Raw genomic sequence first — 15545 nt, forward strand, 5'->3', positions numbered from 1 at the left:
TTTGCATCCCCTCTCGAGTTCTGGTTATCGGGAAAGATTATAAGGAAAATTAATGAAAATGGCTTGAAAACTTTGAGTTTTAACAATAAGGACAAAATAAAGGGTAAAGTGAATAGTATCATGATTGACTTTTTAGTGTAAAAATGTGATTTTTCGTTAAAGTGAACAGTATCGTGGGCTTTTCGTTAAAACTCCCAATATTATATGCTATGCACTTCAAGGCCTATCTACTCCATGCATTTATTAACGAAAGTAATATTCCGAATAGACTAGTATGACATGATCAGATGTGGAGGTTAACTCGAGTTGATCCAATCAACGACAACCATGTCGAACAGGAATGAACACCGAGCATTAATCCTTTGGAGTCAGGAAGCTATCTTTTGTATTTTTTTTTTGTAGGTGTTCAAAAGCTTATGTGAGAGCCAATACAATTAATTGGGCAAAGCCGAACAACAAGATTGGGTTGGGTTGGGATTTGGGGATTGGATGGGCTCGGGTAACATATAAAACTGAACTTTTGATTTTCTCACTTGTTGGGTGGGGTTATGGCCCAACGTATCCTTCTCATATCTTTGTGTTTGCACTAGGTGTGTCTCTTTAAGCTTTTTTATAATAAACACGCTGAAATTTTACTAAAGGCCCATATAATACATCGATAAGTTTACAATAAGCGGTGTGAATAATAAGTTGGTGTCGAGTTTGCTATTCACTATATTCGAACTTAAAACTTTTATTTACAAATGTAAAAGAATATTACTAGATCATATTACTTATTCAAAGTAAATAAACATATCATTAACTTGAAACTAAGCTTAACTTTGTTTATCATTTCTTAATATTAAAAAGTAAAAAACACAATCAAGAAAATTCTGCATAAGGTTTTAATCTTTTCTGTCTTGAAATAATTCTTCAATAGTCCGATTTGAAATGGACAAGTGAAATCTGATTAGTAATCATATCAATTATGGAGTATAAATAATAAATCATATCCTTATGTGTTATAATAAATGGATAAGCTTGCAAAGTGTCGAGATTAAAACAAAGTTCTAAAAAACGTTAGGCGTTAGTCGGACAATGGGTTGGGACCTTACATCTAGGCGGGAGCCTAGGACGTTTAAGAGGGCACCTAAGCAAGTCTAGATGTTTTTTCTTAATTTTCATACGCTTATGAATTAATCAGAACAGTTATCAGCCACTAGCATTTAAGCAATGTTGGGCGAAAATTTTTAGAAGAGTGGATTAAAGCATATAAATCTAACCACCTACTAAAATGATGGGATTTGTTGAAAGTTTGAATTGAGACGAGCCATGAGCCAAACAAGTTTTGTCTTGTCACCCAAAGTTTGAGTGCACATGAGAAAACAGTATACACGGGAGACAGAGCGAGCTTTTACTTGGATTCTATTGGGCGGAATAGAATAATCCCAAGTCCCAACTATCAATTTTGAATCTCAAAATTTCAGAATGAATTGACATAAATACCCCTGCTTGCTTGGTTAGTGGAAAGTGGAAAGTGGATGGTGAAAAGTGAGTCACAAGCATGCCTATATGTAAAAATACAAAACAGTGTCATTGTCAAATGATTTTCTGACACCATCACTAAATTACTCAACAGGATCCTCTCGGGAATTCCTTTGGTATGGATTCTGAAGCTTTGTAAATCATGTCCGTTCATCTTATATCATACGATCAGTTTTTATTAGATGCTATTTGTGTATAATTTTAAATAAAAATATATAACTTAATTTCTTACCGCACGATATATGATGAACGAATACGATTCACAGATCATCGAAATCCTCACAAAAAGGTCAGACGATCTGAATTCCTAAATTACAAACCGGTCCCCCACACACACCCTCTTTTGGCTAAACCTTTTCTTTCCGCTTGTCACCAACGGGGGATGGTCAATTCAGCCTTTTTATTTTTTTATTTTTTTTGGAAACACAAAGCTTTCTTTTTCCCTTACAAAATTACAAAACTAACTCACAAAATTGTTCATTTTAAAGTTGATGTGGTTGAGATTTAATTAATAAACAAATCCTCGATTTCACTCTTAGCTTTTATATTTAGGAAAATTATATTCACACATTTTAAATTACTTTTGCTACACTTTTTTAATTTTTTAATATTTTTTTATCAAGGGTTAATGGTGTGTAGAAAATATTAAAAAATTAAAAAGGTGTATAATAAGTAATTTAAGGTATGTGAATATAATATCTCTATATTTATACAAATATTTCATGGTAATGATTGTGTTTTTTTTTTTTGGGGGAGGGGGGCCCTAAATTGAGCAACATAATATTTGGTATAAGTTTACAAATATTTCATGGTAATGATATGGGCGAAATAATGAATTGGGGGGCCCTAGCTAAGACGCCTAATTGAGCAACATAATATTTGGTATCGAATTTATTATTCATTTGGTATCAAATTTATTATTCATAATTTCTAATTTTTAGATCAAGTTGTGCGAAAGTAGTGATGATGTTAAACTTAATCAAATACATAAAATTCTCAATGTCACTTTGACCTTTAACCTTGGATTTGAATTTGGGCACAACGGTAATGACAATTGCAAGTGGGAATATGATATAACATAATCCCATTATCTTAAAAACAAATAAGCTAATAATAACAAGGGGAATAGTTGTATATCCAATCCCAAAATTCACAAATCTTCTCATTCCTCCCTCCCCTATTGCTTGTTTTGTTTGAAACTGACAAACTTTAATCACGTTTTAATTTGTTCTTAATTTTTCGAAAGATTAACCACCAAAAATTTTAAATGTGATAATACTTAGTTACTCACTAATCAGTACTCTTTATACTTATTTCTTTTATTTATCCCAATTAAAATGTCACATGATCTTTGTATATTAAATTTGTAAGCTAAATGAAATGAAAGTTAATAATTAAATTAATACTTGAGTGTTGATTAATCTATTTATTTATCATTGTAATACATTATTTAATTTACCTACTATTGATTGACATTTTTTTTAATTAGTTAAAGCAGAAAGTGAGTATAGATAAAAAAAAAACAAAAATAAATTAAATAAAAAATGTTAGAAATTATGGGGATTTGCAGGTGCTGCTGTGCTGAGTAGTACAACACTGGTCAGAAAAATTCAAACCTCCCCTCGAATTAAACAATTCTCCACAAATTCAAACTCAAGCTCTAAAACCCCTTCTTCTTTTCTTCTTCTTCTTCTTCCAGTCTCTCTGCAACTCCACGGAGAGAGAATGATATATATGTAGAGTGGCATTGCCAATTTCCCAAAAATTGAAAGAAACAAAATGATGCTTCTTTTGCTGCATATTGCTCTATTTCTGGTTCCTGACGTGGTTCTCTGTCTCAACCCAGATGGGCTCTCCCTCCTCGCACTCAAATCCGCAATCGAAACCGACCCGAACGGGATCCTCGACTCCTGGTCGGAATCCGATCCCACTCCCTGCCACTGGCACGGCGTCGTCTGCACCCGCAACCGAGTCACCGACCTCCTCCTCGCCAACAAACGCCTCACCGGCTACATTCCCTCCGAGCTCGGCCACCTCGACTCGCTCAAGCGACTCAGCCTCTCCAACAACAACTTCTCCAAGCCCATCCCTGCCCACCTATTCAACGCCACCGCCCTCATTACTCTGGACCTCTCCCACAACTCCCTCGTGGGCCCAGTCCCGGCGCAAATTGGAGCCCTCAAGGCCCTGAAGCACCTCGACTTGTCCTCCAATTTCCTCAACGGCTCACTCCCCGAGTCTCTCGCCGAGCTTCCCTCCCTCGCCGGAACCCTGAACCTCTCTTACAACAATTTCTCCGGCGAAGTTCCGGCATCGTACGGAAGGATTCCGGTGCTCGTGAGCCTGGACCTCCAGCACAACAACCTCACCGGAAAAGTGCCTCAGGTGGGCTCGCTGGCGAACCAGGGCCCCACCGCGTTTTCTGGAAACCCTAGCCTCTGCGGGTTTCCGTTGGATATTCCGTGCCCGGAAGCTCAAAACCTTAATTCCTCGAAAAGCGGAGGTCAGGATGTTAAACCCATCGACCTGGATCCGAGTCTAGTCCGCGGGGTGGAAGAGAGGGAAAATCGGAGCGGCGGTTCGGTGACGGTTCCGATAATTTCGGGCGTTTCGGTGGTGATCGGGGCCGTCTCGGTATCGGTGTGGCTGTTTCGGATAAGAAGCAGGACCAAGGAGGGCAAAACGGGAAGGGAGAAAGTGGTAAGGGAAGTAGCTGAGGTGGTGGTGGAAGAGGGGGAAGGGCAAAATGGTAAATTCGTGGTGGTGGACGAGGGATTCGGGTTGGAATTGGAGGATTTGCTGAGGGCATCGGCGTACGTGGTGGGGAAGAGTAGGAGTGGGATTACGTACAGGGTAGTCGCCGGGAGTGGCGGGAAGGGACCTGGTGCAGCGCCGTCGGTTGTGGCCGTGAGGAGGCTGAGCGAGGGTGATGCCACGTGGCGGTTGAAGGAGTTTGAGGCTGAGGTGGAGGCGATAGGGAAGGTGGTCCACCCCAATATATTGCGCCTGAGAGCATACTACTACGCGAATGATGAGAAACTTCTGGTTACTGATTTCATTCGCAATGGCAGCCTGTACAATGCACTTCATGGTAAATTCACCCTCCCTTTGTTTTTTTTTTTTTTTTAATTTTATTTTCAAATCTTTGGCCTTTTTTTATTTGAATATAATCTTTGGTAAAGCGGGATCTACATAATATAATACGGGTCGAGGTGATCATGACCTCGGGTGTAGTAAATATTAATTACTTGAGTTACAAGCTCATTGAAAGTTACTACTATTTGTTAAAAGAAAATTTGTTTGTGTTCTATACTAAGCTTTCAGTAATGCTATCATACGGGAAATGATTTGCATGACACGAGTATATTGTCACGACGATGTCCTCTTGTCAATAATACTAGGACACAAGGAGATGTTGTCTCGACATCCTTGCATCAACGACATGAGATATCACCATGCCGGTATATCCCTGCCAAACAAGTCCTCATTCTGTTGTTGGCAGACTAGCTATCTTTTCAGAGTTAAAAAGTAAAACATTTCAGACAATGATACGATGAGTCCCAACGTTTATTGATAGTTAAAACCTTACAGATGCCATATACAATCAATATTTTGAAGTGCATTTGAGTTTGACATCATTTTTCGTCGTCCTTATCCTCATATGCATGCATAACTGTTTTTCTTTACGTGTCATGTGATGAAAGAGATAGGCACCCGGTTGCACCCGAAATTTTTCCCGTGACGTGCAATACTTTAGAATATTTTCTTGTGTTACTGCTTGCGCACCGAAAATATTGCAGTGTGTTTTGTCTCAACTGGTTCAGAATAGGTTAATCTCCTCAGAAATGCATGTTAGCTAGACATTTATTCACTCTTCAAATCATACACTTGTGGTCCTATTATTAAAGTTATTTAATTAAGACTCCTTCAGCAAGACTGACAAGTTTTCAGAGTTTTTAATATGCAATTTCAAGTAATTTGGGCCACTGCAATTCTGGAGCAACATTTTTATAATTTGAAACAGTCTACACATATATACGGTATTTGTTTTGTGTCCTTTGGGAAGTGATTTTCGTATGCCGTTTTCCCCTCTGCACACCCCTGTTATTTTTTGGCCGTGGGACTAAGTAAATCAAATGAGAGTTGAGGGACAAAAATGAACACGGGTGTGCGGAAGTTAGTTCTCTGTGTGTTTATTGCACAATGAAACATTCAGTTGATGAAGATTTTACCTCCAAATATTTTAACATATGTTTTTCTCATGCAATATAGTGACATAAAATGTTCAAATATGCTCAAACTTGTGTGGTCATGTAATTTATTGCAGGGGGACCATCCAACTCTTTGCCGCCTTTGCCATGGACGGCAAGGTTAAAAATTGCTCAGGGGACTGCAAGGGGTTTGATGTACATACACGAACACAGCACTCGAAGGTATGTTCATGGAAACATTAAATCGACAAAGATCCTTCTCAACAATGATCTCCAACCTTACATATCCGGGTTCGGATTGGCACGTCTTATGTTGGGTACCTCAAAGTTCACCACTTCAGCATCCAGAAGACAGAACTCAAACGAATCCATTGCGGCCTCTGGTTTGGTTGTTCCAACTTCTTCAACCATTTACTTGGCACCCGAGGCTCGAATTTCTAGGAGCAAGTTAACTCAGAAATGTGATGTGTACTCCTTTGGAATTGTGCTCTTGGAGATCCTGACTGGTAGGTTGCCAGATGAGGGGATCGAAAATGGTGGCAAGGGACTTGAGAGCCTAGTCAGGAAGACATTCAGAGATGAGCGCCCCTTGTCTGAGATCATAGACCCTGTACTTCTGCAAGAAGTTTATGCAAAGAAGCAAGTTGTCGAAGCGTTTCACATTGCCCTAAATTGCACTGAGCTTGACCCCGAACTGCGTCCTAGGATGAAAACTGTCTCCGAGAGTCTTGATCGCCTCAAATTGCAATGTTAAGAGAGAAAAACAGAATGTAAAGCTGACACTGCTCATCCGGGATTTTGTTATGGTGCTGAAAATGGTCTCAGATGGGCGTTTCAGTGTTTTTGTCGAGTCGATCACTGTTAGGAAATCCATTAGCTTAATGGGTTGGATGTATCATATGTGTTGTGTAGTTGAATTATTGCTTGTTTGAAGATGATGAATTCAACAGGGACCGACATGTTCTTAGGTTGCCGGCATTCTGGTGGAACGGGACGAGAAGAGTATTTTCGCCCTTCGTTTCTCTTCTTTAGGACTTGTTTTTGCCCTGTTCTCAATCCCTGCTTTTGCTCAAGTTGAAATTTCGAATGGTTAATGTTGATTAGCACCTGTGTTCTTCGTTATGTTTGCTAATTGCTAATGTGGTTTAGGGTAAAGGACATTCATTTTATTTTATGGAGTGGACTATTAAAGGGCACCAACTATCGTCCTAAATTTTTTATACCAACTGATGTAGCACATAACATAACTGTTGTTTATACTTGTAAATAACTACGGTTCATAATAAGCTCATGAAATGCCATCACATGAGTTCGAATTGCACTTTTTTTTTTTTTTTTAAATTGTATCAATTCATACTTTTTGCCTCTTTAAACGTCTAATCATTCATTAAGTCGGTGAAGTTTTTTGTCAATATGGTGCTAATGTGGCTTACACATTAGCTTACATATGCATCTCACGCTCATAGCATCATCAAGTTAATGAATGATCAATCCAAGCAAAGATATATATTGATACAATTTTAAAACATTATGGTGCTAAATGACAAAAAAAATAGAACTTTATGGCCTATTTTAAAAATTACGTAAACTTGAAAGGTGTAAAATGTAGCTAAATTAATAAATTCACAATATAATTTGACAAAAAATAAAAATATATTTACAACATATCGAAAATAAATAAAGTTAATTGAAAAATGGTTCATAAATCATAAGCAAATAACGGGCTTAATGGCCTTATCCAAAATTAGAGGCTGCAACATACAAAGCCCAAAAGGCATTTTTTTGTCATTATGTGTATTTTTTGACAAGCGCAGGGAGGGCAATGCATTTTGTGTATTTTTTGACAAGCGCTTGAACATTTACAAAGATATTCTCACAATAAACATAAGATTCGTTTGGAAGTACTTTTAAAATGATCAAAAGCGTTTTTAGAAAAAATATTTTTGGGTTCTAAAAACACTTACTTTAAGTGATTTTCTAGGATTTACTTGCATTTGTACTAAGGATTTCAAAATACATTTTCACCAGAAGAACTTTCAGCCATTTTAAAAACACTTTCAAACGAGTTCATAATTTATACACACACATTTTTCTTTTCTTTATAAGAATGTGTGCAGAAAGAATGTATGAAAAATATTTCTATTCTCCAACGAGGCATTAACTCAGCTACAAGAAGTCATGGTGTTTCACAATTGAATACCAAACTTTCAATGCGTTGAACTTGAGAGCTACTTAAACCAAATTAAAAACGATTGTCGCTAAACCAGCTAGTCACATACAATGTTTAATAATTTATATACTTAACATGTGTTGTCACTCAGTATCATGATTTAGTGATATTCATTTTCACTTGTAAGTAAGAGGTCTTAAGTTTGATTCTTGCCAAAGGCAAATTTAAACCACATTTATGGCTAGCCCAGTATGAAATTTAGTCCACTTCCCCACCTCTTTGTGTCAAAAATATTGTTTGTTAGGGCAATGATGGCTAAAGTTTGGCAAAAGCGGAGATAATATAAACACAAAATCTAGATAGAGGATGTCACCAAATCTAATGGATTCCCTAAACAGAAATGGCTTTATATATATATATATATATATATATATATATATATATATATCCTCATTCCTGAACAAGACATGGGAATCACTGAATCAAATGGGTTTTAACTTTTAAGCCATTTTAATTTCTATAGTTCATGCCTCTTTTGGGACTCCCCACCATCCCATTCTCTCCTCCCAGAAGCAGAAACTGAATAAGTGATTTTCTAACCACCACATATGCAAACTCTGCTTAAATTAAAAGCCCTTTTTAATAAGATATTGGCTTTTTCTTGTAAGGTGGGGTGGATCGTTCAGCTTACTTCGGGACACATATTGGTACAAAATATCTTATAATATAAAAAGAAGGATACTGAAAAATATCTCACCTCTCCACTTCTGCCTTATTTATAGACACATAACTAAATACGAGGGAAATTTAAGAAGTAAAATGATTTTCTTACTCATATTTTTGTAAAGAATGGAATCAAGAATCAAAATAATTTTAATTCTTATTCTTGTAAATAAACCATAAATTTAAATTACAACACATGATGTGCCAATTTGTTTTTCGAGTATAGAAAAGTATAAAAGAGGATTCTCTCTCTTTTTAATCTATATCATTTTTTTCTCCTAATTAAATATTTACGGTTACATCACTTTAACATCTTATATTATTTTTTTCATAAAAATAGTAAGATAAAAAATAAAATGTGAGCCCGAGGAGATAAAAGGGCGAGAATAAGGAGGGAGAATCCTACTTCGAAAAATTTATGATGTTTTTGTTGTGTGCTAAAAAGTTGAAAAAGAATAGGGCAGACTTCTTGGAGAAAATGCTGCGTCACGTGGCCTTGTTGCCCTCCGCACAAAAGTGCATTTACCCTTTGGCCCCCTCAAGGCGTCGTCTTGCATCTCTCACTATCATTTATTAATTTCTTAATTGACTTTTTTTATTTTTTCTTGGTTTACTTTCTTTACTTTTATTATGATTAAATATCACAGGTAACACGAGCGACAATGGAGAGGGGGACCACAAATAAACTCACAAAAAAGTTTGATGGCGTAATTCAACTTTATTTAAGCATAGTCTAGTAAATCGAAGATCTTGATTCCATCCAACAAGGTTTTCATGAAGTGGTCCTTCACAGCATATGATCTAGCTTCTTCTACTTATCTTAATGTTTAATTTTTTTTTAAATCCATTTTATCTGTTTAATGAAAAGAACGAGAAAGTTACTTTGCACATTGGAATTTTACTGCCAAAAAGTGAGTAGTTTTCAATGTGAATATTACATGATGTTACGAAATAGTTAATGTTAGATCATGTGATGCTACGAATCGACTGATGAAAGATATTTATTCATTAATAATATAGCGTAGGTCTCATTAATATATATATCTTAGATCCATGAAGTATCAAGTATGTTGGTCATCCACGTTATAATATATAATTACATCACAAAAATGAGTAATTTTGCGTTATAATGGGACTGGTGTTGCAAATATGGTTTTATAACAAGATGTGCATTTATTTGTTAATATTATACCTTAGGTCTATAGGATATAGCTGCTTCATTCACTCATGTCAAATTCAATAAGAATTTGGTTCATCTGACAAGTACACATCACGGGCATCATGTTTTTCTATGCTAGGTGTTGACATGTATGTAACGATACAAAGTCACATAACTTGACCATTCCACCAAAAAAATTGATTGTTTTAAAATGGCCAAACATAATTATGTCATTATTTCATATCATAAAGATGTAGTAACATTACATAAATAATATGAAGGTCATTTTACATGAATAATATGAATGTCATTACACTCGAAATCTATAAGAACATAGTTATATCGTTCATTTACATCATAACATGTAATGATATCATCTGAAATAACGATAATTAATTAGACTAAAAAATTCTTCAAAAGAGGAAGCACAAAGAATAACAAGTAGATTTGTAACATACGACTCTTTTAATGAATATCTATATCTAAATTACCTAAAAATTTGAAAAATGTAATTTTCATATACTTATTATATCATTGGTGGAATAAGATATATGTAATGTTGCTTGCAATTCTGGGTGGTTAGTCCCTTTTCTAAGCACTTGGATGTATTCCAATTTACATAGAGTATCCATCTCGATTGATAATTGCCTTTTATTTTTACAATAATTCTTGCCTAATCAATAATCAGAATACGATATATATGACGTGATAATATTCTTGCATTGTTCACGATCCAACTCAAAAAGATTCACAAGGGACAACTTAATAGATATTATATTGAGAATTTCTAACCCAAAAGGAAAATAAAGAGTGAGTTGGAACTTATTGATACTACTAATTAATATTGCAATTTATTGATATTTATTTTAATTTGTAAGTGAGATATTTTAGATTCAACTTATAGATGATGAGTTCGATACCAGTTAATTAAGATTGTCTTATTGTGCGGTCTAACTCATAACCCTATTACTAAATGCATTGTTGTGCAAAAAAATAATGTTAAGGAGATCAAATTTTTAAATAAAATGATATGTCACCACCAATAGGAAATAAACACGTTAATCAATACTTAAGTAATAATCCAATCGTCAACATCCACATAATTTAATTTACAAAATTTGATTTAGAAATTTAGTTTCCTTAGCATTACCTATGTAAAAATATTCATAGGGAAGCTTTTCATAGCAGATAATGTTATTCAGGAGCCTTCAATATTTCTAAGATGCTCCCTCTCTTTCTCTCTATCATTATCTTGGTGATTTTTAGCAGAGCATCTGCTTCCTATATAGCAGTTTAAGTGAAGTTTTAAGGGCTTTCATCGTAAACTCTTGATAGAAAACCACTTGAATTCAAACGCAAAGTTTTACGTACCAAGTATGAATCCATATCGAAAAGCGAAACTAGCAATTAACAATCTAGGAATAACTAAAACTTCACAAAAGTAGAAAGAATAAGTAAAATTCATAGTAAGAGCATCTCCAAACTCTACCACCACCTTTGAGGACTTATTTAACGATTTCAAAAGAATATTCAAGTCTATAAAAGAATATTGTCTCCAATAAAAGGTCCTTATAGTATAATCTCTAAATGTAAGGACAAAACAATATTGTGGAGCCAAAAACAATCACAAGGCGACACATGGATTTTTGGGTTAAAATGACAAAATTACCCTCGAGGCACACCGGGATTCTTACGCGATAGCAGTGGGCAATCATTCCTCAACCAAGTCAAAAGTGCCCAAAATAGGTAACAATTCAAAACCTATTTCATCCATCCTCATCAAATCCTCTCCACAAGGTAACTCCCAATCATTCATCTTTTATTATATTAATTAGCTAATCAATTAGGAAATTATTCTATTAATTATCTAATTAATGATTTATTATTCAATTATTCCTAATTAGCTACAAATCATGAACCTCACCCAAAATACCAACCAAGTGGCTGGTCCTCCTCCTCCTAAAGGGGCCGGCCACACCCCTATAAATACTACTTCATTCTCTCCAGAACTCAATTCCAATTCTCTTGCTAAATTCTCTAAATTCTCCAAACACTTTTCCCTCAAAATTCTAACTTTGGCATCGGAGGTTCTTCGGCCAAATCCCCCCCCAATTCATCATGGGCGCGTGAGGCTCTTAGCCTTGACCAAAAGTGTTATTTGTTTTGTAGGTGCAAATTTGTCCAATGAGGAAGAAATTTGCATCCACAAATATTAATTTGATTTGAGTATTGTGGCCATTGATCTAAACAATAAGAACAAAAAAACAAAAAAAAAAAACAAAAAAAAACCAAGAATCTGTCTAGACCGTTGGTTTTCCATCGGTTGAAAAAGAAGAAGAAAGAATAAGGTGATGTGGGGTCATCCGTGACGCAACTGTCTAGTGAGTGAGAGAAGCTGATGTGCAACCCACGTGGGTGAGGTTTCTGCCCACTCAAAACCAACCTTGGGCACCACTACGGGGTCCTTATAGAGTCCCCATATGTGAGGATTTTTTGGGGTACTCCAGTGAGTTCTTATACTATAGGAACAACTACCTTGTTGGAAGTCTTATCGTCCTCATATATAGGGACATATGATGGTAATGACAACTTTGTAGATTCCTATTGGAGATGTTCTAAGAATGGTTTATGCTTCTGTCGTCATAGAGGAATAAATTCCAACTTTTTATTTTAACAAGAAACAAGATAACTATAATACAGTGAGTCTAGTCATCTCATCTATAACAAAACTAAGCCACCACAAATTGTCTACTCTTAATTAGGTATTATCATATTGAACTCACAACTAATTGCCGTTTTAGCATCCACATAAGTCATTTATTTAACGTAGACCGAGTTTGCTAACTCTATCTAATTTTAGAAACTGATTGCACTACTTATAGCAAAAAATTTCTTTAAAAGAGGAAGCACAAACAATAACAAGTAGACTTGTACTAGACGACTCTTTTACCAAACATAAAAATTTCATCCCTATATTTGAAATATCTAAAAATTGACGACTCTTTTGGTGAAAATAAAGAATTCGATACCTATATCTAAATTGAAAATGTAATTTTCATATTCATCATATTATTGGTGGAATAAGATATAGGGAATTGTTATTGACACTTCAAAATTCTCATTCTACACTCCAAACTTTCTATATTTAGAAAGAAAAATACACTTGTGAGGAGTGTAGAATAAGATTTTTGGAGTGCCAATAACACTTCCCAAGGTATATGTAATTGTTTGCAATTCTAGGTGTTTAGTCACTTTTCTAAGCACTTATTGGATATATTCCACTTAGGGTATCCATCTCGATTGATAATTGCCTGTTATTTTTACAATAATTCTTGCTTAATCAATAATCGGAATACGGTATATATGACGTGATAATATTCTTGTATTGGACTCGACTCAACTCAAAAGATTCACAAGGGACAACATAATAGATAGAATATTGAGAATTTATAATCTAAAAGGAAAATAAAGAGTCAAATGGAACTTACTGATACTGCTACAAACTACTGCGGTTTATTAGTATTTATTTTCACTTGTAAGTGAGAAATTTTATATTCGACTCATAAATGACGAGTTTGATACCAATTAGTTCAGATTAGCCTATTGTGTGGTCTAACTCATAACACCATCACGTAGTACATTGTTGTGTACGAGGAATGAGAAATGCTAAGAAAACTTTTTGAAAACTGGGACTCTCTATAAATTCTGTCACCTCATGTTTTTTGTACAATGTTTAACAACATTGGCTTGATAATTAACTTTAAACTATGAAGTGACAGAGAGTTCATAAAGTCCCACTTTGAAAGTGTCCTCTTAGCATTTCTCAAAAGATATTCATGGGGAAACTTTTCATAGGTGAGAATGTTATTCATACTAAGAGTGGCTTATGCTTCTGTTGTCATAGAGGAATAAATTCCAACTCTTTATTTAACAAGAAACAAGATATATATCTATTATACAACGAGCTAAGTCATCTATAACAAAGCTAAGCTACCATAAATTGTCGACTCATAATTAGGTATCATCATTTTTTTTAGCACATCGATATTTTTAAATTAGGTATCATCATTTTGAACTCACAACTAATTACCATTTTCGCATTCACATGAGTCATTGAGTTCATGTAGGTCGAGTTTGAGATCTCTATTTATTTTTAGAAACTAATTGCACTAGATTCATGTACTTAATACAATCTTCTACTAATGGTCATATATAATATTTAGATGTCATTACGGTACATCTAACCGTTAACGAGTGATTTTACCAAGGGAAGTAGAAATGGAGTATCACTTAATACAATAGTTTAATGACACTTATTTTCGCTTATAATAAGCGAAATATCTTATGATCAACAATGTGGAAAGCATTCCAAACTATGAGCATCAAGCCTTGGAATCAGTATATTATGTTTTAAGCAAGCACCAAGATATAAAACAAGAAAGAAAAAGAAAGAGAGAGCATGCATTTATCAAACAACGGATTTATTTTCGGAAAGGCGGCGTCTGCAATTTTAGAGGCAAAACCCAAAGCCAAAGCCAAAACTGAATACGACGACAAGAACCAGATGCAGCGCGGAATCTGGTGCTCACGGGACTAATGTTCCCGTCATAGTTATGGCCCTTTATCCATGCCAAATGCCAAATGCCAAAGCCATCTCTCCCATACCTCACAAACTAACAACCACAAGAGAAGAATCAACCGAATTAAAAATCATTTAACAGTTTAAGTAACGTTGTTATTGTATTAGTGATTAATTGAAACATATGGTTCATTAAGTTATTTGTTGGATACCCATTAGATTATTAACTGATATTGAATTCAGTTAATTTGTCTTTAAAGGATTCCTTAGAAAATAGACAATTTGAATCATCATTCAACAATATAAGATGAGTAGGAGAAAGTCAATATAAGAAGGTTGATAGCATTCGACAATTACTTTTATTAATTGCTGTTGTGACGATCCGACCCTAATTTTCTTTGTAATTTCTCTCCGAGTATGTGAATTGTCATTTCTGCCCTTGTTATCAAAGTAATGTGGACGTGATTTCAGTTTTAAATTATTTTCTCGCTATTGTAATTAAACTATACATGCTGTTACGAGTGTAGGTTAATTTTATCAGTGTTAGAAACACTATTCTGGATAGATTTTTTGATTTGCTTTTACTGTGGGAAATCTATAAAAGCCTATCTTTTTACTTCTTTAAAATTTGATCCCTGCCTTATGTTTTTCACCAATCAGTTTTCTTCCCTCTTTCTGGCACCCAATCAGACTCTCCTTTTCTGTGCCCAATGAGAAACCATCATTTCTCTCTCTCTCTCTCTCTCTCATCTCATTCTCTCTCAAACCCGTACCTCGCTATTCTCTGCAACAAAGAAGACCACCACCATTTCTTCATAGATCGAACCTGAAAACCACATATTTGGACTCCTTTTGTCACCACGAACTTAACCGTACCTCAAATCGCGTGTTGGGTGAGTTTTGAGTGGTCGACGCAGAGCAACTCGGAAGCTCCGACTCGGTGGTTTTTGTGTCGACGTGATCGCAGCTGAGTTACAAAGTTTCAAGACTCAAAAAAACTTCTACACAACTCCTTAAGGGTCCTAGACCAGTTTTGGTGAGTCGTTGGCGTCGAAACAAGCGAATTCAAGAGGTTGACTTTTGGCCGAAGCTATTGAGCTATTTTTAGGCCAATCTTCGACCATTTTTTGACTTTTAAAAGGTATGATTTTGTTCCCCGTCACGAGCTTCAAATCCATA

The 15545-nt window shown here is 35.3% G+C and overlaps 1 protein-coding gene across 1 annotated transcript; it reads left to right on the forward strand.

Moving 5' to 3' along the window:
- The first annotated feature begins 3063 nt into the window (after positions 1-3063).
- LOC137745941 (Leucine-rich repeat protein kinase family protein) lies at positions 3064-6841 on the forward strand. The gene is made up of 2 exons (XM_068485974.2): positions 3064-4615; positions 5852-6841. Exons 1-2 carry the CDS (start codon positions 3304-3306, stop codon positions 6487-6489), a joined length of 1950 nt encoding a protein of 649 aa, XP_068342075.2. The 5' UTR covers positions 3064-3303; the 3' UTR covers positions 6490-6841.
- The last annotated feature ends 8704 nt before the right edge of the window (positions 6842-15545 follow it).

The sequence above is a fragment of the Pyrus communis genome, chromosome 12 (genome assembly GCF_041283825.1).
Source record: "Pyrus communis isolate YQ-2024b chromosome 12, ASM4128382v1, whole genome shotgun sequence".
In the NCBI taxonomy this organism is placed as follows: Eukaryota; Viridiplantae; Streptophyta; class Magnoliopsida; order Rosales; family Rosaceae; genus Pyrus; species Pyrus communis.

Coding starts and splice junctions, on each gene's coding strand:
- LOC137745941 (XM_068485974.2), top strand. CDS start 3,304: ATGATGCTTCTTTTGCTGCATATTGCTCTATTTCTGGTTCCTGACGTG. Junction 4,616..5,851: donor CCTGTACAATGCACTTCATG/GTAAATTCACCC, acceptor AATTTATTGCAG/GGGGACCATCCAACTCTTTG.